The following is a 21423-nucleotide window of genomic DNA, read 5'->3' as shown; positions in this document are numbered from 1 at the left end:
CCTCGCTCCCAGAGCCATTAACACCCTCGTTCCCAGAGAGACATTAACCCCCTCGCTCCCAGAGAGACATTAACCCCCTCGCTCCCAGAGAGACATTAACCCCCTCGCTCCCAGAGAGCCATTAACCCCCTCGCTCCCAGAGAGCCATTAACCCCCTCGCTCCCAGAGAGACATTAACCCCCTCACTCCCAGAGAGACATTAACCCCCTCGCTCCCAGAGCCATTAACCCCCTCGCTCCCAGAGAGACATTAACCCCCTCGCTCCCAGAGACATTAACCCCCTCACTCCCAGAGACATTAACCCCCTCACTCCCAGAGAGCCATGAACCCCCTCGCTCTCAGAGCCATTAACCCCCTCGCTCCCAGAGCCATTAACCCCCTCGCTCCCAGAGAGACATTAACCCCCTCACTCCCAGAGAGACATTAACCCCCTCGCTCCCAGAGCCATTAACCCCCTCACTCCCAGAGCCATTAACCCCCTCACTCCCAGAGAGCCATTAACCCCCTCGCTCCCAGAGCCATTAACCCCCTCGCTCCCAGAGAGACATTAACCCCCTCACTCCCAGAGAGACATTAACCCCCTCGCTCCCAGAGCCATTAACCCCCTCACTCCCAGAGAGCCATTAACCCCCTCGCTCCCAGAGCCATTAACCCCCTCAATCCCAGAGAGACATTAACCCCCTCACTCCCAGAGAGACATTAACCCCCTCGCTCCCAGAGCCATTAACCCCTCGCTCCCAGAGAGACATTAACCCCCTCGCTCCCAGAGACATTAACCCCCTCACTCCCAGAGACATTAACCCCCTCACTCCCAGAGAGCCATGAACCCCCTCGCTCTCAGAGCCATTAACCCCCTCGCTCCCAGAGCCATTAACCCCCTCGCTCCCAGAGAGACATTAACCCCCTCACTCCCAGAGAGACATTAACCCCCTCGCTCCCAGAGCCATTAACCCCCTCACTCCCAGAGCCATTAACCCCCTCACTCCCAGAGAGCCATTAACCCCCTCGCTCCCAGAGCCATTAACCCCCTCGCTCCCAGAGAGACATTAACCCCCTCACTCCCAGAGAGACATTAACCCCCTCGCTCCCAGAGCCATTAACCCCCTCACTCCCAGAGAGCCATTAACCCCCTCGCTCCCAGAGCCATTAACCCCCTCACTCCCAGAGAGACATTAACCCCCTCGCTCCCAGAGAGCCATTAACCCCCTCACTCCCAGAGAGACATTAACCCCCTCGCTCCCAGAGAGCCATTAACCCCCTCGCTCCCAGAGAGACATTAACCCCCTCGCTCCCAGATCCATTAACCCCCTCATTCCCAGAGCCATTAACACCCTCGCTCCCAGAGCCATTAACCCCCTCACTCCCAGAGCCATTAACCCCCTCGCTCCCAGAGAGACATCAACCCTCTCGCTCCCAGAGCCATTAACCCCTCGCTCCCAGAGCCTTTAACCCCCTCACTCGCAGAGCCATTAACACCCTCGCTCCCAGAGAGCCAATAACCCCCTCGCTCCCAGAGCTATTAACCCCCTCGCTTCCAGAGCCATTAACCCCCTCGCTCCCAGAGAGACATTAACCCCCTCGCTCCCAGAGAGACATTAACCACCTCACTCCCAGAGAGACATTAACCCCCTCACTCCCAGAGAGCCATTAACCCCCTCGCTCCCAGAGCCATTAACCCCCTCGCTCCCAGAGCCATTAACCCCCTCGCTCCCAGAGAGACATTAACCCCCTCACTCCCAGAGAGACATTAACCCCCTCGCTCCCAGAGCCATTAACCCCCTCGCTCCCAGAGAGACATTAACCCCCTCACTCCCAGAGAGACATTAACCCCCTCGCTCCCAGAGCCATTAACCCCCTCACTCCCAGAGAGCCATTAACCCCCTCGCTCCCAGAGCCATTAAGCCCTCGCTCCCAGAGCCTTTAACCCCCTCGCTCCCAGAGAGCCATTAACCCCCTCACTCCCAGAGCCATTAACCCTCTCGCTCCCAGAGAGCCATTAACCCCCTCGCTCCCAGAGCCATTAACCCCCTCACTCCCAGGAAGCCATTAACCCCGTCGCTCCCAGAGCCATTAAGCGCCTCGCTCCAAGAGAGCAATTAACCCCCTCGCTCCCAGAGCCATTAAGCGTCTCGCTCCAAGAGAGCAATTAACCCCTTCGCTCCCAGAGCCATTAACCCCCTTGCTCCCAGAGCCATTAAGCGCCTCGCTCCAAGAGAGCAATTAACCCCCTCGCTCCCAGAGCCATTAACCCCCTCGCTCCCAGAGCCATTAAACCCCTCGCTCCCAGAGCCATTAACCCCCTCGCTCCCAGAGAGCCATTAACCCCCTCACTCCCAGAGCCATTAACCCTCTCACTCCCAGAGCCGTTAACCCTCTCGCTCCCAGAGAGACATTAACCCTCTCGCTCCGAGAAAGACATTAACCCCCTCGCTCCCAGAGAGACATTAACCCCCTCGCTCCCAGAGAGCCATTAACCCCCTCGCTCCCAGAGAGCCATTAACCCTCTCACTCCGAGAGCCATTAACCCCCTAGCCCCAGAGAGACATTAACCCCCTCACTCCCAGGGAGCCATTAACCCCTTCGCTCCCAGAGCCATTAACCCCCTCACTCCGAGAGCCATTAAGCCCTAGCTCCCAGAGCCATTAACCCCCTCGCTCCCAGAGAGACATTAACCCCCTCGCTCCCAGAGAGCCATTAACCCCCTCGCTCCCAGAGCCATTAACCCCCTCACTCCCAGAGAGCCATCAACCCCCTCGCTCCCAGAGCCATTAACCCTCTCACTCCCAGAGAGCCATTAACCCCGTCGCTCCCAGAGCCATTAACCCCCTCGCTCCCAGAGAGCCATTAACCCCCTCGCTCCCAGAGCCATTAACCCCTCGCTCCCAGAGCCATTAACCCCCTCGCTCCCAGAGAGACATTAACCCCCTCGCTCCCAGAGAGCCATTAACCCCCTCGCTCCCAGAGAGCCATTAACCCCCTCGCTCCCAGAGAGCCATTCACCCCCTCGCTCCCAGAGAGCCATTAACCCCCTCGCTCCCAGAGAGACATTAACCCCCTCGCTCCCAGAGAGCCATTAACCCCCTCTCTCCCAGAGAGCCATTAACCCCCTCGCTCCCAGAGAGCCATTAACCCCCTCGCTCCCAGAGCCATTAACCCCCTCACTCCCAGAGAGCCATTCACCCTCTTTCCCAGAGCCATTAACCCCCTCGCTCCCAGAGAGACATTAACCCCCTCGCTCCCAGAGCCATTAACCCCCTCGCTCCCAGAGAGCCATTAACCCCCTCGCTCCCAGAGAGACATTAACCCTCTCGCTCCCAGAGCCATTAACCCCTCGCTCCCAGAGCCTTTAACCCCCTCACTCCCAGAGCCATTAACACCCTCGCTCCCAGAGAGACATTAACCCCCTTGCTCCCAGAGCCATTAACACCCTCGTTCCCAGAGAGACATTAACCCCCTCGCTCCCAGAGAGACATTAACCCCCTCGCTCCCAGAGAGACATTAACCCCCTCGCTCCCAGAGAGCCATTAACCCCCTCGCTCCCGGAGAGCCATTAACCCCCTCGCTCCCAGAGAGACATTAACCCCCTCACTCCCAGAGAGACATTAAGCCCCTCGCTCCCAGAGCCATTAACCCCCTCGCTCCCAGAGAGACATTAACCCCCTCGCTCCCAGAGACATTAACCCCCTCACTCCCAGAGACATTAACCCCCTCACTCCCAGAGAGCCATTAACCCCCTCGCTCTCAGAGCCATTAACCCCCTCGCTCCCAGAGCCATTAACCCCCTCGCTCCCAGAGAGACATTAACCCCCTCACTCCCAGAGAGACATTAACCCCCTCGCTCCCAGAGCCATTAACCCCCTCACTCCCAGAGAGCCATTAACCCCCTCGCTCCCAGAGCCATTAACCCCCTCACTCCCAGAGCCATTAACCCCCTCACTCCCAGAGAGCCATTAACCCCCTCGCTCCCAGAGCCATTAACCCCCTCGCTCCCAGAGAGACATTAACCCCCTCACTCCCAGAGAGACATTAACCCCCTCGCTCCCAGAGCCATTAACCCCCTCACTCCCAGAGAGCCATTAATCCCCTCGCTCCCAGAGCCATTAACCCCCTCACTCCCAGAGAGACATTAACCCCCTCGCTCCCAGAGAGCCATTAACCCCCTCACTCCCAGAGAGACATTAACCCCCTCGCTCCCAGAGAGCCATTAACCCCCTCGCTCCCAGAGAGACATTAACCCCCTCGCTCCCAGAGCCATTAACCCCCTCACTCCCAGAGCCATTAACACCCTCGCTCCCAGAGCCATTAACCCCCTCACTCCCAGAGCCATTAACCCCCTCGCTCCCAGAGAGACATCAACCCTCTCGCTCCCAGAGCCATTAACCCCTCGCTCCCAGAGCCTTTAACCCCCTCACTCCCAGAGCCATTAACACCCTCGCTCCCAGAGAGCCAATAACCCCCTCGCTCACAGAGCCATTAACCCCCTCGCTTCCAGAGCCATTAACCCCCTCGCTCCCAGAGAGACATTAACCCCCTCGCTCCCAGAGAGACATTAACCCCCTCACTCCCAGAGAGACATTAACCCCCTCACTCCCAGAGAGCCATTAACCCCCTCGCTCCCAGAGCCATTAACCCCCTCGCTCCCAGAGCCATTAACCCCCTCGCTCCCAGAGAGACATTAACCCCCTCACTCCCAGAGAGACATTAACCCCCTCGCTCCCAGAGCCATTAACCGCCTCGCTCCCAGAGAGACATTAACCCCCTCACTCCCAGAGAGACATTAACCCCCTCGCTCCCAGAGCCATTAACCCCCTCACTCCCAGAGAGCCATTAACCCCCTCGCTCCCAGAGCCATTAAGCCCTCGCTCCCAGAGCCTTTAACCCCCTCGCTCCCAGAGAGCCATTAACCCCCTCACTCCCAGAGCCATTAACCCTCTCGCTCCCAGAGAGCCATTAACCCCCTCGCTCCCAGAGCCATTAACCCCCTCGCTCCCAGAGCCATTAAGCGCCTCGCTCCAAGAGAGCAATTAACCCCTTCGCTCCCAGAGCCATTAACCCCCTTGCTCCCAGAGCCATTAAGCGCCTCGCTCCAAGAGAGCAATTAACCCCTTCGCTTCCAGAGCCATTAACCCCCTCGCTCGGAGAGCCAATAACCCCCTCGCTCCCAGAGCCATTAACCCCCTCGCTCCCAGAGCCATTAACCCCCTCGCTCCCAGAGCCATTAACCCCCTCGCTCCCAGAGAGCCATTAACCCCCTCACTCCCAGAGCCATTAACCCTCTCACTCCCAGAGCCGTTAACCCTCTCGCTCCCAGAGAGACATTAACCCTCTCGCTCCGAGAAAGACATTAACCCCCTCGCTCCCAGAGAGACATTAACCCCCTCGCTCCCAGAGAGCCATTAACCCCCTCGCTCCCAGAGAGCCATTAACCCTCTCACTCTGAGAGCCATTAACCCCCTAGCCCCAGAGAGACATTAACCCCCTCACTCCCAGGGAGCCATTAACCCCTTCGCTCCCAGAGCCATTAACCCCCTCACTCCGAGAGCCATTAAGCCCTAGCTCCCAGAGCCATTAACCCCCTCGCTCCCAGAGAGACATTAACCCCCTCACTCCGAGAGAGCTATTAACCCCTCGCTCCCAGAGCCATTAACCCTCTCACTCCCAGAGAGCCATTAACCCCCTCGCTCCCTGAGCCATTAACCCCTCACTCCGAGAGAGCCATTAACCCCCTCGCTCCCAGAGCCATTAACCCTCTCACTCCCAGAGAGCCATTAACCCCCTCGCTCCCAGAGCCATTAACCCTCTCACTCCCAGAGAGCCATTAACCCCGTAGCTCCCAGAGCCATTAACCCACTCGTTCCCAGAGCCATTAACCCCCTCGCTCCCAGAGAGCCATTAACCCCCTCGCTCCCAGAGAGCCATTAACCCCCTCGCTTCCAGAGAGCCATTAACCCCCTCGCTCCCAGAGCCATTAACCCCCTCGCTCCCAGAGAGCCATTAACCCCGTAGCTCCCAGAGCCATTAACCCCCTCGCTCCCAGAGCCATTAACCCCCTCGTTCCCAGAGCCATTAACCCCCTCGCTCCCAGAGAGACATTAACCCCCTCGCTCCCAGAGCCATTAACCCCCTCGTTCCCAGAGCCTTTAACCCCCTCGCTCCCAGAGAGCCATTAACCCCCTCGCTCCCAGAGCCATTAACCCCCTCGCTCCCAGAGCCATTAACCCCTTCGCTCCCAGAGAGACATTAACCCCCTCGCTCCCAGAGAGCCATTAACCCCCTCGCTCCCAGAGCCATTAACCCCCTCACTCCCAGAGAGCCATTAACCCCCTCGCTCCCAGAGCCATTAACCTCTGTATTCCCAGAGCGACATTAACTCCCTTCCTTCTCCATACCTTGATGCAATCAACACTGTCGCTTAGTTGCCTCAGCCGTGTGATCTGTTCCAGGAGCTGTGCTGCCGGATTGCCTTTTCCTTCGAAAGGAACAGTCCCTGAGAACAAACACATCTCTCAATACCCTTGACCCCCTCAGACATGGGAAACACTTCTCTCAACTGCAGATACTCTCCGAATTGAGGAAAATCAGGCAGCTTTATTGTTGACCAAACATCACAAAGAGTAATATTATAATGAGTGCGCCCTCTACAGGGTCAGACCATAATGAGTGCACCCTCTGCAGGGTCAGGCCAGAAGTGCGCCCTCTGCAGAGTCAGACCAGAAGTGCGCCCTCTGCAGGATCAGACCAGAAGTCCACCCTCTGCAGGGTCAGGCCAGAAGTACACCCTCTGCAGGGTGAGGCCAGAAGTGCATCCTCTGCAGGATCAGACCAGAAGTGCACCCTCTGCAGGGTCAGGCCAGAAGTACACCCTCTGCAGGGTCAGGCCAGAAGTGCAGGGTCAGACCATAATGAGTGCGCCCTCTGCAGGGTCAGACCAGAAGTGCACCCTATGCAGGGTCGGACCAGAAGTGCACCCTCTGCAGGGTCAGACCAGAAGTACACCCTCTGCAGGGCCAGACCAGATGTGGAAGCAGGAGTCCATTCGGCCCATTAAATCTGCTCCACCATACAATGAGATCATCGACAATTATCACCATATTCCCATAACGCTCCATTCCCTCACAGCTTACAAACCTGTCCATACACCGATACTGACCCCCTGACAGTGCCGCACTCCCTCAGTACTGACCCTCTGACAGTGCGGCACTCCCTCAGTACTGACCCTCTGACAGTGCAGCGCTCCCTCAGTACTGACCCTCTGACAGTGCGGCACTCCCTCAGTACTGACCCTCTGACAGTGCGGCACTCCCTCAGTACTGACCCTCTGACAGTGCAGCACTCCCTCAGTACTGACCCTCTGACAGTGCGGCTCTCCCTCAGTACTGACCCCCTGACAGTGCGGCACTCCCTCAGTACTGACCCCCTGACAGTGCGGCACTCGCTCTGTACTGACCCTCTGACAGTGCTGGGCTACATCAGTACTGACCCTCTGACAGTGCGGCTCTCCCTCTGTACTGACCCTCTGACAGTGCGGCACTCCCTCAGTACTGACCCTCTGACAGTGCAGCACTCCCTCAGTACTGACCCACTGACAGTGCGGCACTCCCTCAGTACTGACCCTCTGACAGTGCGGCACTCCCTCAGTACTGACTCTCTGACAGTGCGGCACTCCCTCAGTACTGACCCTCTGACAGTGCGGCACTCCGTCAGTACTGACCCTCTGACAGTGCGGCACTCCCTCAGTACTGACCCTCTGACAGTGCGGCACTCCCTCAGTACTGACCCTCTGACAGTGCGACACTCCCTGAGTACTGACCCTCTGACAGTGCAGCACTCCCTCAGTACTGACCCTCTGACAGTGCGGCACTCCCTCAGTACTGACCCTCTGACAGTGCCGCACTCCCTCAGTACTGACCCTCTGACAGTGCGGCACTCCCTCAGTACTGACCCTCTGACAGTGCAGCACTCCCTAAATACTGACCCTCTGACAGTGCAGCACTCCCTCAGTACTGACCCTCTGACAGTGCAGCGCTCCCTCAGTACTGACCCTGGGACAGTGCAGCACTCCCTCAGTACTGACCCTCTGACAGTGCGGCACTCCCTCAGTACTGACCCTCTGACAGTGCGACCCTCCCTGAGTACTGACCCTCTGACAGTGCAGCACTCCCTCAGTACTGACCCTCTGACAGTGCGGCACTCCGTCAGTACTGACCCTCTGACAGTGCGGCACTCCCTCAGTACTAACCCTCTGACAGTGCGGCACTCCCTCAGTACTGACACCCTGACAGTGCGGCACTCCCTCAGTACTGACCCTCTGACAGTGCGGCACTCCCTCAGTACTGACCCTCTGACAGTGCGGCACTCCCTCAGTACTGACCCTCTGACAGTGCGGCACTCCCTCAGTACTCACCATCTGACTGTGCAGCACTCCCTCAGCACTGACCCTCTGACAGTGCAGCACTCCCTCAGTACTGACCCTCTGACAGTGCAGCACTCCCTCAGTATTGAACCTCTGACAGTGCGGCACTGCCTCTGTACTGACCCTCTGACAGTGCAGCACTCCCTCAGTACTGACCCTCTGACAGTGCGGCACTCCCTCAGTACTGACCCTCTGACAGTGCAGCACTCCCTCAGTACTGACCCTCTGACAGTGCAGCACTCCCTCAGTACTGACCCTCGGACAGTGCAGCACTGCCTCAGTACTGACCCTCTGACAGTGCAGCACTCTCTCAGTACTGACCCTCGGACAGTGCAGCACTCCCTCAGTACTGACCCCTGACAGTGCAGCACTCCCTCAGTACTGACCCTCTGACAGTGCGGCACTCCCTCAGTACTGACCCTCTGACAGTGCGGCACTCCCTCAGTACTCACCATCTGACTGTGCAGCACTCCCTCAGCACTGACCCTCTGACAGTGCAGCACTCCCTCAGTACTGACCCTCTGACAGTGCAGCACTCCCTCAGTATTGAACCTCTGACAGTGCGGCACTGCCTCTGTACTGACCCTCTGACAGTGCGGCACTCCCTCAGTACTGACCCTCTGACAGTGCGGCACTCCCTCAGTACTGACCCTCTGACAGTGCAGCACTCCCTCAGTACTGACCCTCTGACAGTGCAGCACTCCCTCAGTACTGACCCTCTGACAGTGCAGCACTCCCTCAGTACTGACCCTCTGACAGTGCGGCACTCCCTCAGTACTGACCCTCGGACAGTGCAGCACTGCCTCAGTACTGACCCTCTGACAGTGCAGCACTCTCTCAGTACTGACCCTCGGACAGTGCAGCACTCCCTCAGTACTGACCCCTGACAGTGCAGCACTCCCTCAGTACTGACCCCCTGACAGTGCAGCACTCCCTCAGTACTGACCCCCTGACAGTGCAGCACTCCCTCAGTACTGACCCCCCGACAGTGCAGCACTCCCTCAGTACTGACCCTCTGACAGTGCAGCACTCCCTCAGTACTGACCCTCTGACAGTGCAGCACTCCCTCAGTACTGACCCTCTGACAGTGCAGCACTCCCTCAGTACTGACCCTCTGACAGTGCAGCACTCCCTCAGTACTGACCCTCTGACAGTGCAGCACTCCCTCAGTACTGACCCTCTGACAGTGCAGCACTCCCTCAGTACTGACCCCCTGACAGTGCAGCACTCCCTCAGTACTGACCCCCTGACAGTGCAGCACTCGCTCAGTACTGACCCCCTGACAGTGCAGCACTCCCTCAGTACTGACCCCCAGACAGTGCAGTGCTCCGTCAGTACTGACCCTCTGACAGTGCGGCGATCCCTCAATACTGACCCTCTGACAGTGCAGCACTCCCTCAGTACTGACCCTCTGACAGTGCACCACTCCCTCAGTACTGACCACCTGACAGTGCAGCACTCCCTCAGTACTGACCCTCTGACAGAGCAGCGCTCCCTCAGTACTGACCCTCTGACAGTGCAGCACTCCCTCAGTACTGACCCTCTGACAGTGCAGCACTCCCTCAGTACTGACCCTCTGACAGTGCGGCACTCCCTCAGTGCTGACCCTCTGACAGTGCGGCACTCCCTCAGTACTGACCCTCTGACAGTGCACCACTCCTTCAGTACTGACCCTCTGACAGTGCAGCACTCCCTCAGTACTGACCCTCTGACAGTGCAGCACTCCCTCAGTACTGACCCTCTGACAGTGCAGTGCTCCCTCAGTACTGACCCTCTGACAGTGCTGCACTCCCTCAGTACTGACCCTCTGACAGTGCGGCGCTCCCTCAGTACTGACCCTCTGACAGTGCAGCACTCCCTCAGTGCTTACCCTCTGACAGTGCAGCACTCCCTCAGTACTGAACCTCTGACAGAGCAGCACTCCCTCAGTACTGACCCTCTGACAGTGCGGCACTCCCTCAGTGCTGACCCTCGGACAGTGCAGCACTCCCTCCGTACTGACCCTCTGACAGTGCACCACTCCCTCAGTACTGACCACCTGACAGTGCAGCACTCCCTCAGTACTGACCCTCTGACAGAGCAGCGCTCCCTCAGTACTGACCCTCTGACAGTGCAGCACTCCCTCAGTACTGACCCTCTGACAGTGCAGCACTCCCTCAGTACTGACCCTCTGACAGTGCGGCACTCCCTCAGTGCTGACCCTCTGACAGTGCGGCACTCCCTCAGTACTGACCCTCTGACAGTGCACCACTCCTTCAGTACTGACCCTCTGACAGTGCAGCACTCCCTCAGTACTGACCCTCTGACAGTGGAGCACTCCCTCAGTACTGACCCTCTGACAGTGCAGTGCTCCCTCAGTACTGACCCTCTGACAGTGCTGCACTCCCTCAGTACTGACCCTCTGACAGTGCGGCGCTCCCTCAGTACTGACCCTCTGACAGTGCAGCACTCCCTCAGTGCTTACCCTCTGACAGTGCAGCACTCCCTCAGTGCTTACCCTCTGACAGTGCGGCACTCCCTCAATACTGACCCTCTGACAGTGCAGCACTCCCTCAGTACTGACCCTCTGACAGTGCACCACTCCTTCAGTACTGACCCTCTGACAGTGCAGCACTCCCTCAGTACTGACCCTCTGACAGTGCAGCACTCCCTCAGTACTGACCCTCTGACAGTGCAAGACTCCCTCAGTACTGACCCTCTGACAGTGCGGCACTCCCTCAGTACTGACCCCCTGACAGTGCAGCACTCCCTCAGCACTGACCCTCTGACAGTGCAGCACTCCCTCAGTACTGACCCTCTGACAGTGCGACACTCCCTCAGTACTGACCCTCTGACAGTGCACCACTCCTTCAGTACTGACCCTCTGACAGTGCGGCACTCCCTCAGTGCTGACCCTCTGACAGTGCGGCACTCCCTCAGTACTGACCCTCTGACAGTGCAGTGCTCCTTCAGTACTGACCCTCTGACAGTGCAGCACTCCCTCAGTACTGACCCTCTGACAGAGCAGCGCTCCCTCAGTACTGACCCTCTGACAGTGCGGCACTCCCTCAGTACTGACCCTCTGACAGTGCACCACTCCTTCAGTACTGACCCTCTGACAGTGCGACACTCCCTCAGTACTGACCCTCTGATAGTGCAGCACTCCCTCAGTACTGACCCTCTGACAGTGCGGCACTCCGTCAGTACTGACCCTCTGACAGTGCGGCACTCCCTCAGTACTGACCCTCTGACAGTGCGGCACTCCGTCAGTACTGACCCTCTGACAGTGCAGCACTCCCTCAGTACTGACCCTCTGACAGTGCAGCACTCCCTCAGTACTGACCCTCTGACAGTGCAGTGCTCCCTCAGTACTGACCCTCTGACAGTGCTGCACTCCCTCAGTACTGACCCTCTGACAGTGCGGCACTCCCTCAGTACTGATCCTCTGACAGGGCAGCACTCCCTCAGTACTGACCCTCTGACAGTGCAGAACTCCCTCAGTACTGACCCTCTGACAGTGCGGCACTCCCTCAGTACTGATCCTCTGACAGGGCAGCACTCCCTCAGTACTGACCCTCTGACAGTGCAGCACTCCCTCTGTACTGACCCTCTGACAGTGCGGCACTCCCTCAGTACTCACCATCTGACTGTGCAGCACTCCCTCAGTACTGACCCTCTGACAGTGTGGAACTCCCTCAGTACTGACCCTCTGACAGTGTGGAACTCCCTCAGTGCTGACCCTCTGACAGTGCAGCATTCCCTCAGTACTGACCCTCTGACAGTGCGGCACTCCCTCAGTACTGACCCTCTGACAGTGCAGCGCTCTCTCAGTACTGACCCTCTGACAGTGCAGCATTCCCTCAGTACTGACCCTCTGACAGTGCGGCACTCCCTCAGTACTGACCCTCTGACAGTGCAGCATTCCCTCAGTACTGACCCTCTGACAGTGCGGCACTCCCTCAGTACTGACCCTCTGACAGTGCAGCGCTCTCTCAGTACTGACCCTCTGACAGTGCAGCATTCCCTCAGTACTGACCCTCTGACAGTGCGGCACTCCCTCAGTACTGACCCCCTGACAGTGCGGCACTCCCTCAGTACTGACCCTCTGACAGTGCAGCACTCCCTCAGTACTGACCCACTGACAGTTCGGCACTCCCTCAGTACTGACCCTCTGACAGTGCGGCACTCCCTCAGTACTGACCCTCTGACAGTGCAGCACTCCCTCAGTGCTGACCCACTGACAGTGCGGCACTCCCTCAGTACTGACTCTCTGACAGTGCGGCACTCCTTCAGTACTGACCCTCTGACAGTGCGGCACTCCCTCAGTACTGACTCTCTGACAGTGCGGCTCTCCCTCAGTACTGACCCCCTGACAGTGCGGCACTCCCTCAGTACTGACCCCCTGACAGTGCGGCACTCGCTCTGTACTGACCCTCTGACAGTGCAGCACTCACTCAGTACTGACCCTCTGACAGTGCAGCACTCACTCAGTACTGACCCTCTGACAGTGCAGCACTCCCTCAGTGCTGACCCTCTGACAGTGCTGGGCTACATCAGTACTGACCCTCTGACAGTGCGGCTCTCCCTCTGTACTGACCCTCTGACAGTGCGGCACTCCCTCAGTACTGACCCTCTGACAGTGCAGCACTCCCTCAGTACTGACCCACTGACAGTGCGGCACTCCCTCAGTACTGACTCTCTGACAGTGCGGCACTCCCTCAGTACTGACCCTCTGACAGTGCAGCACTCCCTCAGTACTGACCCTCTGACAGTGCGGCACTCCCTCTGTACTGACCCTCTGACAGTGCAGCACTCCCTCTGTACTGACCCTCTGACAGTGCTTTGCTACATCAGTACTGACCCTCTGACAGTGCGGCTCTCCCTCTGTACTGACCCTCTGACAGTGCGGCACTCCCTCAGTACTGACCCTCTGACAGTGCAGCACTCCCTCAGTACTGACCGACTGACAGTGCGGCACTCCCTCAGTACTGACTCTCTGACAGTGCGGCACTCCCTCAGTACTGACCCTCTGACAGTGAAGCACTCCCTCAGTACTGACCCTCTGACAGTGCGGCACTCCCTCAGTACTGACCCTCTGACAGTGCAAGACTCCCTCAGTACTGACCCTCTGACAGTGCGGCACTCCCTCAGTACTGACCCCCTGACAGTGCAGCACTCCCTCAGCACTGACCCTCTGACAGTGCAGCACTCCCTCAGTACTGACCCTCTGACAGTGCGACACTCCCTCAGTACTGACCCTCTGACAGTGCACCACTCCTTCAGTACTGACCCTCTGACAGTGCGGCACTCCCTCAGTGCTGACCCTCTGACAGTGCGGCACTCCCTCAGTACTGACCCTCTGACAGTGCAGTGCTCCCTCAGTACTGACCCTCTGACAGTGCAGCACTCCCTCAGTACTGACCCTCTGACAGTGCAGTGCTCCCTCAGTACTGACCCTCTGACAGTGCAGCACTCCCTCAGTACTGACCCTCTGACAGAGCAGCGCTCCCTCAGTACTGACCCTCTGACAGTGCAGCACTCCCTCAGTACTGACCCTCTGACAGTGCGGCACTCCGTCAGTACTGACCCTCTGACAGTGCGGCACTCCCTCAGTACTGACCCTCTGACAGTGCGGCACTCCGTCAGTACTGACCCTCTGACAGTGCGGCACTCCCTCAGTACTGACCCTCTGACAGTGCGGCACTCCCTCAGTACTGACCCCCTGACACTGCGGCACTCCCTCAGTACTGACCCTCTGACAGTGCGGCACTCCCTCAGTACTGACCCTCTGACAGTGCGGCACTCCCTCAGTACTGATCCTCTGACAGGGCAGCACTCCCTCAGTACTGACCCTCTGACAGTGCAGAACTCCCTCAGTACTGACCCTCTGACAGTGCGGCACTCCCTCAGTAATGATCCTCTGACAGGGCAGCACTCCCTCAGTACTGACCCTCTGACAGTGCAGCACTCCCTCTGTACTGACCCTCTGACAGTGCGGCACTCCCTCAGTACTCACCATCTGACTGTGCAGCACTCCCTCAGTACTGACCCTCTGACAGTGTGGAACTCCCTCAGTACTGACCCTCTGACAGTGTGGAACTCCCTCAGTGCAGACCCTCTGACAGTGCAGCATTCCCTCAGTACTGACCCTCTGACAGTGCGGCACTCCCTCAGTACTGACCCTCTGACAGTGCAGCGCTCTCTCAGTACTGACCCTCTGACAGTGCAGCATTCCCTCAGTACTGACCCTCTGACAGTGCAGCACTCCCTCAGTACTGACCCTCTGACAGTGCGGCACTCCCTCAGTACTGACCCCCTGACAGTGCGGCACTCCCTCAGTACTGACCCTCTGACAGTGCAGCACTCCCTCAGTACTGACCCACTGACAGTGCGGCACTCCCTCAGTACTGACCCTCTGACAGTGCGGCACTCCCTCAGTACTGACCCTCTGACAGTGCAGCACTCCCTCAGTACTGACCCTCTGACAGAGCAGCGCTCCCTCAGTACTGACCCTCTGACAGTGCAGCACTCCCTCAGTACTGACCCTCTGACAGTGCACCACTCCTTCAGTACTGACCCTCTGACAGTGCGACACTCCCTCAGTACTGACCCTCTGACAGTGCAGCACTCCCTCAGTACTGACCCTCTGACAGTGCGGCACTCCGTCAGTACTGACCCTCTGACAGTGCGGCACTCCCTCAGTACTGACCCTCTGACAGTGCGGCACTCCGTCAGTACTGACCCTCTGACAGTGCGGCACTCCCTCAGTACTGACCCTCTGACAGTGCGGCACTCCCTCAGTACTGACCCCCTGACACTGCGGCACTCCCTCAGTACTGACCCTCTGACAGTGCGGCACTCCCTCAGTACTGACCCTCTGACAGTGCGGCACTCCCTCAGTACTGATCCTCTGACAGGGCAGCACTCCCTCAGTACTGACCCTCTGACAGTGCAGAACTCCCTCAGTACTGACCCTCTGACAGTGCGGCACTCCCTCAGTAATGATCCTCTGACAGGGCAGCACTCCCTCAGTACTGACCCTCTGACAGTGCAGCACTCCCTCTGTACTGACCCTCTGACAGTGCGGCACTCCCTCAGTACTCACCATCTGACTGTGCAGCACTCCCTCAGTACTGACCCTCTGACAGTGTGGAACTCCCTCAGTACTGACCCTCTGACAGTGTGGAACTCCCTCAGTGCTGACCCTCTGACAGTGCAGCATTCCCTCAGTACTGACCCTCTGACAGTGCGGCACTCCCTCAGTACTGACCCTCTGACAGTGCAGCGCTCTCTCAGTACTGACCCTCTGACAGTGCAGCATTCCCTCAGTACTGACCCTCTGACAGTGCAGCACTCCCTCAGTACTGACCCTCTGACAGTGCGGCACTCCCTCAGTACTGACCCCCTGACAGTGCGGCACTCCCTCAGTACTGACCCTCTGACAGTGCAGCACTCCCTCAGTACTGACCCACTGACAGTGCGGCACTCCCTCAGTACTGACCCTCTGACAGTGCGGCACTCCCTCAGTACTGACCCTCTGACAGTGCAGCACTCCCTCAGTGCTGACCCACTGACAGTGCGGCACTCCCTCAGTACTGACTCTCTGACAGTGCGGCACTCCTTCAGTACTGACCCTCTGACAGTGCGGCACTCCCTCAGTACTGACTCTCTGACAGTGCGGCTCTCCCTCAGTACTGACCCCCTGACAGTGCGGCACTCCCTCAGTACTGACCCCCTGACAGTGCGGCACTCGCTCTGTACTGACCCTCTGACAGTGCAGCACTCCCTCAGTACTGACCCACTGACAGTGCAGCACTCCCTCAGTACTGACACTCGGACAGTGCAGCACTCCCTCAGTCCTGACCCTCGGACAGTGCAGCACTCCCTCAGTACTGACCCTCTGACAGTGCAGCACTCCCTCAGTACTGACCCCCTGACAGTGCAGCACTCCCTCAGTACTGACCCCCTGACAGTGCAGCACTCCCTCAGTACTGACCCCCTGACAGTGCAGCACTCGCTCAGTACTGACCCTCTGACAGTGCAGCACTCCCTCAGTACTGACCCCCTGACAGTGCAGCACTCCCTCAGTACTGACCCCCTGACAGTGCAGCACTCCCTCAGTACTGACCCCCTGACAGTGCAGCACTCCCTCAGTACTGACCCCCTGACAGTGCAGCACTCCCTCAGTACTGACCCCCTGACAGTGCAGCACTCGCTCAGGACTGACCCCCTGACAGTGCAGCACTCCCTCAGTACTGACCCCCAGACAGTGCAGTGCTCCGTCAGTACTGACCCTCTGACAGTGCGGCGATCCCTCAATACTGACCCTCTGACAGTGCAGCACTCCCTCAGTACTGACCCTCTGACAGTGCACCACTCCCTCAGTACTGACCACCTGACAGTGCAGCACTCCCTCAGTACTGACCCTCTGACAGAGCAGCGCTCCCTCAGTACTGACCCTCTGACAGAGCAGCGCTCCCTCAGTACTGACCCTCTGACAGTGCAGCACTCCCTCAGTACTGACCCTCTGACAGTGCGGCACTCCCTCAGTGCTGACCCTCTGACAGTGCGGCACTCCCTCAGTACTGACCCTCTGACAGTGCACCACTCCTTCAGTACTGACCCTCTGACAGTGCAGCACTCCCTCAGTACTGACCCTCTGACAGTGCAGTGCTCCCTCAGTACTGACCCTCTGACAGTGCTGCACTCCCTCAGTACTGACCCTCTGACAGTGCGGCGCTCCCTCAGTACTGACCCTCTGACAGTGCAGCACTCCCTCAGTGCTTACCCTCTGACAGTGCGGCACTCCCTCAATACTGACCCTCTGACAGTGCAGCACTCCCTCAGTACTGACCCTCTGACAGTGCACCACTCCTTCAGTACTGACCCTCTGACAGTGCAGCACTCCCTCAGTACTGACCCTCTGACAGTGCAGCACTCCCTCAGTACTGACCCTCTGACAGTGCAAGACTCCCTCAGTACTGACCCTCTGACAGTGCGGCACTCCCTCAGTACTGACCCCCTGACAGTGCAGCACTCCCTCAGCACTGACCCTCTGACAGTGCAGCACTCCCTCAGTACTGACCCTCTGACAGTGCGACACTCCCTCAGTACTGACCCTCTGACAGTGCACCACTCCTGCAGTACTGACCCTCTGACAGTGCGGCACTCCCTCAGTGCTGACCCTCTGACAGTGCGGCACTCCCTCAGTACTGACCCTCTGACAGTGCAGTGCTCCCTCAGTACTGACCCTCTGACAGTGCAGCACTCCCTCAGTACTGACCCTCTGACAGAGCAGCGCTCCCTCAGTACTGACCCTCTGACAGTGCGGCACTCCCTCAGTACTGACCCTCTGACAGTGCACCACTCCTTCAGTACTGACCCTCTGACAGTGCGACACTCCCTCAGTACTGACCCTCTGACAGTGCAGCACTCCCTCAGTACTGACCCTCTGACAGTGCGGCACTCCGTCAGTACTGACCCTCTGACAGTGCGGCACTCCCTCAGTACTGACCCTCTGACAGTGCGGCACTCCGTCAGTACTGACCCTCTGACAGTGCGGCACTCCCTCAGTACTGACCCTGTGACAGTGCGGCACTCCCTCAGTACTGACCCCCTGACAGTGCGGCACTCCCTCAGTACTGACCCTCTGACAGTGCGGCACTCCCTCAGTACTGACCCTCTGACAGTGCGGCACTCCCTCAGTACTGATCCTCTGACAGGGCAGCACTCCCTCAGTACTGACCCTCTGACAGTGCGGCACTCCCTCAGTACTGATCCTCTGACAGGGCAGCACTCCCTCAGTACTGACCCTCTGACAGTGCGGCACTCCCTCAGTACTGATCCTCTGACAGGGCAGCACTCCCTCAGTACTGACCCTCTGACAGTGCAGCACTCCCTCTGTACTGACCCTCTGACAGTGCGGCACTCCCTCAGTACTCACCATCTGACTGTGCAGCACTCCCTCAGTACTGACCCTCTGACAGTGTGGAACTCCCTCAGTACTGACCCTCTGACAGTGTGGAACTCCCTCAGTGCTGACCCTCTGACAGTGCAGCATTCCCTCAGTACTGACCCTCTGACAGTGCGGCACTCCCTCAGTACTGACCCTCTGACAGTGCAGCGCTCTCTCAGTACTGACCCTCTGACAGTGCAGCATTCCCTCAGTACTGACCCTCTGACAGTGCGGCACTCCCTCAGTACTGACCCTCTGACAGTGCAGCATTCCCTCAGTACTGACCCTCTGACAGTGCGGCACTCCCTCAGTACTGACCCTCTGACAGTGCAGCGCTCTCTCAGTACTGACCCTCTGACAGTGCAGCATTCCCTCAGTACTGACCCTCTGACAGTGCGGCACTCCCTCAGTACTGACCCCCTGACAGTGCGGCACTCCCTCAGTACTGACCCTCTGACAGTGCAGCACTCCCTCAGTACTGACCCACTGACAGTTCGGCACTCCCTCAGTACTGACCCTCTGACAGTGCGGCACTCCCTCAGTACTGACCCTCTGACAGTGCAGCACTCCCTCAGTGCTGACCCACTGACAGTGCGGCACTCCCTCAGTACTGACTCTCTGACAGTGCGGCACTCCTTCAGTACTGACCCTCTGACAGTGCGGCACTCCCTCAGTACTGACTCTCTGACAGTGCGGCTCTCCCTCAGTACTGACCCCCTGACAGTGCGGCACTCCCTCAGTACTGACCCCCTGACAGTGCGGCACTCGCTCTGTACTGACCCTCTGACAGTGCAGCACTCACTCAGTACTGACCCTCTGACAGTGCAGCACTCCCTCAGTGCTGACCCTCTGACAGTGCTGGGCTACATCAGTACTGACCCTCTGACAGTGCGGCTCTCCCTCTGTACTGACCCTCTGACAGTGCGGCACTCCCTCAGTACTGACCCTCTGACAGTGCAGCACTCCCTCAGTACTGACCCACTGACAGTGCGGCACTCCCTCAGTACTGACTCTCTGACAGTGCGGCACTCCCTCAGTACTGACCCTCTGACAGTGCAGCACTCCCTCAGTACTGACCCTCTGACAGTGCGGCACTCCCTCTGTACTGACCCTCTGACAGTGCAGCACTCCCCCTGTACTGACCCTCTGACAGTGCTTTGCTACATCAGTACTGACCCTCTGACAGTGCGGCTCTCACTCTGTACTGACCCTCTGACAGTGCGGCACTCCTTCAGTACTGACCCTCTGACAGTGCAGCACTCCCTCAGTACTGACCCACTGACAGTGCGGCACTCCCTCAGTACTGACTCTCTGACAGTGCGGCACTCCCTCAGTACTGACCCTCTGACAGTGCAGCACTCCCTCAGTACTGACCCTCTGACAGTGCGGCACTCCCTCAGTACTGACCCTCTGACAGTGCAAGACTCCCTCAGTACTGACCCTCTGACAGTGCGGCACTCCCTCAGTACTGACCCCCTGACAGTGCAGCACTCCCTCAGTACTGACCCTCTGACAGTGCGACACTCCCTCAGTACTGACCCTCTGACAGTGCACCACTCCTTCAGTACTGACCCTCTGACAGTGCGGCACTCCCTCAGTGCTGACCCTCTGACAGTGCGGCACTCCCTCAGTACTGACCCTCTGACAGTGCAGTGCTCCCTCAGTACTGACCCTCTGACAGTGCAGCACTCCCTCAGTACTGACCCTCTGACAGTGCAGTGCTCCCTCAGTACTGACCCTCTGACAGTGCAGCACTCCCTCAGTACTGACCCTCTGACAGAGCAGCGCTCCCTCAGTACTGACCCTCTGACAGTGCAGCACTCCCTCAGTACTGACCCTCTGACAGTGCACCACTCCTTCAGTACTGACCCTCTGACAGTGCGACACTCCCTCAGTACTGACCCTCTGACAGTGCAGCACTCCCTCAGTACTGACCCTCTGACAGTGCGGCACTCCGTCAGTACTGACCCTCTGACAGTGCGGCACTCCCTCAGTACTGACCCTCTGACAGTGCGGCACTCCGTCAGTACTGACCCTCTGACAGTGCGGCACTCCCTCAGTACTGACCCTCTGACAGTGCGGCACTCCCTCAGTACTGACCCCCTGACACTGCGGCACTCCCTCAGTACTGACCCTCTGACAGTGCGGCACTCCCTCAGTACTGACCCTCTGACAGTGCGGCACTCCCTCAGTACTGATCCTCTGACAGGGCAGCACTCCCTCAGTACTGACCCTCTGACAGTGCAGAACTCCCTCAGTACTGACCCTCTGACAGTGCGGCACTCCCTCAGTAATGATCCTCTGACAGGGCAGCACTCCCTCAGTACTGACCCTCTGACAGTGCAGCACTCCCTCTGTACTGACCCTCTGACAGTGCGGCACTCCCTCAGTACTCACCATCTGACTGTGCAGCACTCCCTCAGTACTGACCCTCTGACAGTGTGGAACTCCCTCAGTACTGACCCTCTGACAGTGTGGAACTCCCTCAGTGCTGACCCTCTGACAGTGCAGCATTCCCTCAGTACTGACCCTCTGACAGTGCGGCACTCCCTCAGTACTGACCCTCTGACAGTGCAGCGCTCTCTCAGTACTGACCCTCTGACAGTGCAGCATTCCCTCAGTACTGACCCTCTGACAGTGCAGCACTCCCTCAGTACTGACCCTCTGACAGTGCGGCACTCCCTCAGTACTGACCCTCTGACAGTGCAGCACTCCCTCAGTACTGACCCACTGACAGTGCGGCACTCCCTCAGTACTGACCCTCTGACAGTGCGGCACTCCCTCAGTACTGACCCTCTGACAGTGCGGCACTCCCTCAGTGCTGACCCTCTGACAGTGCTGGGCTACATCAGTACTGACCCTCTGACAGTGCGGCTCTCCCTCTGTACTGACCCTCTGACAGTGCGGCACTCCCTCAGTACTGACCCTCTGACAGTGCAGCACTCCCTCAGTACTGACCCACTGACAGTGCGGCACTCCCTCAGTACTGACTCTCTGACAGTGCGGCACTCCCTCAGTACTGACCCTCTGACAGTGCAGCACTCCCTCAGTACTGACCCTCTGACAGTGCGGCACT

General features: G+C 58.5%; 1 protein-coding gene across 1 annotated transcript in view; it reads right to left on the bottom strand.

Annotated features, from left to right (window-relative positions):
- LOC140409376 (dynactin subunit 1-like) overlaps nt 1–21423 on the bottom strand; it is a 120365-nt gene that overhangs the window by 60878 nt on the left and 38064 nt on the right. Inside the window, exon 5 of the mRNA XM_072497826.1 lies at nt 6390–6487. Coding sequence (XP_072353927.1) covers nt 6390–6487 — 98 coding nt within the window. The remainder of the gene's footprint in view (nt 1–6389; nt 6488–21423) is intronic.

This window comes from Scyliorhinus torazame, chromosome 3 (assembly GCF_047496885.1).
Source record: "Scyliorhinus torazame isolate Kashiwa2021f chromosome 3, sScyTor2.1, whole genome shotgun sequence".
Lineage (NCBI taxonomy): Eukaryota > Metazoa > Chordata > Chondrichthyes > Carcharhiniformes > Scyliorhinidae > Scyliorhinus > Scyliorhinus torazame.
This window is presented reverse-complemented; position numbering and strand designations above follow the sequence as displayed.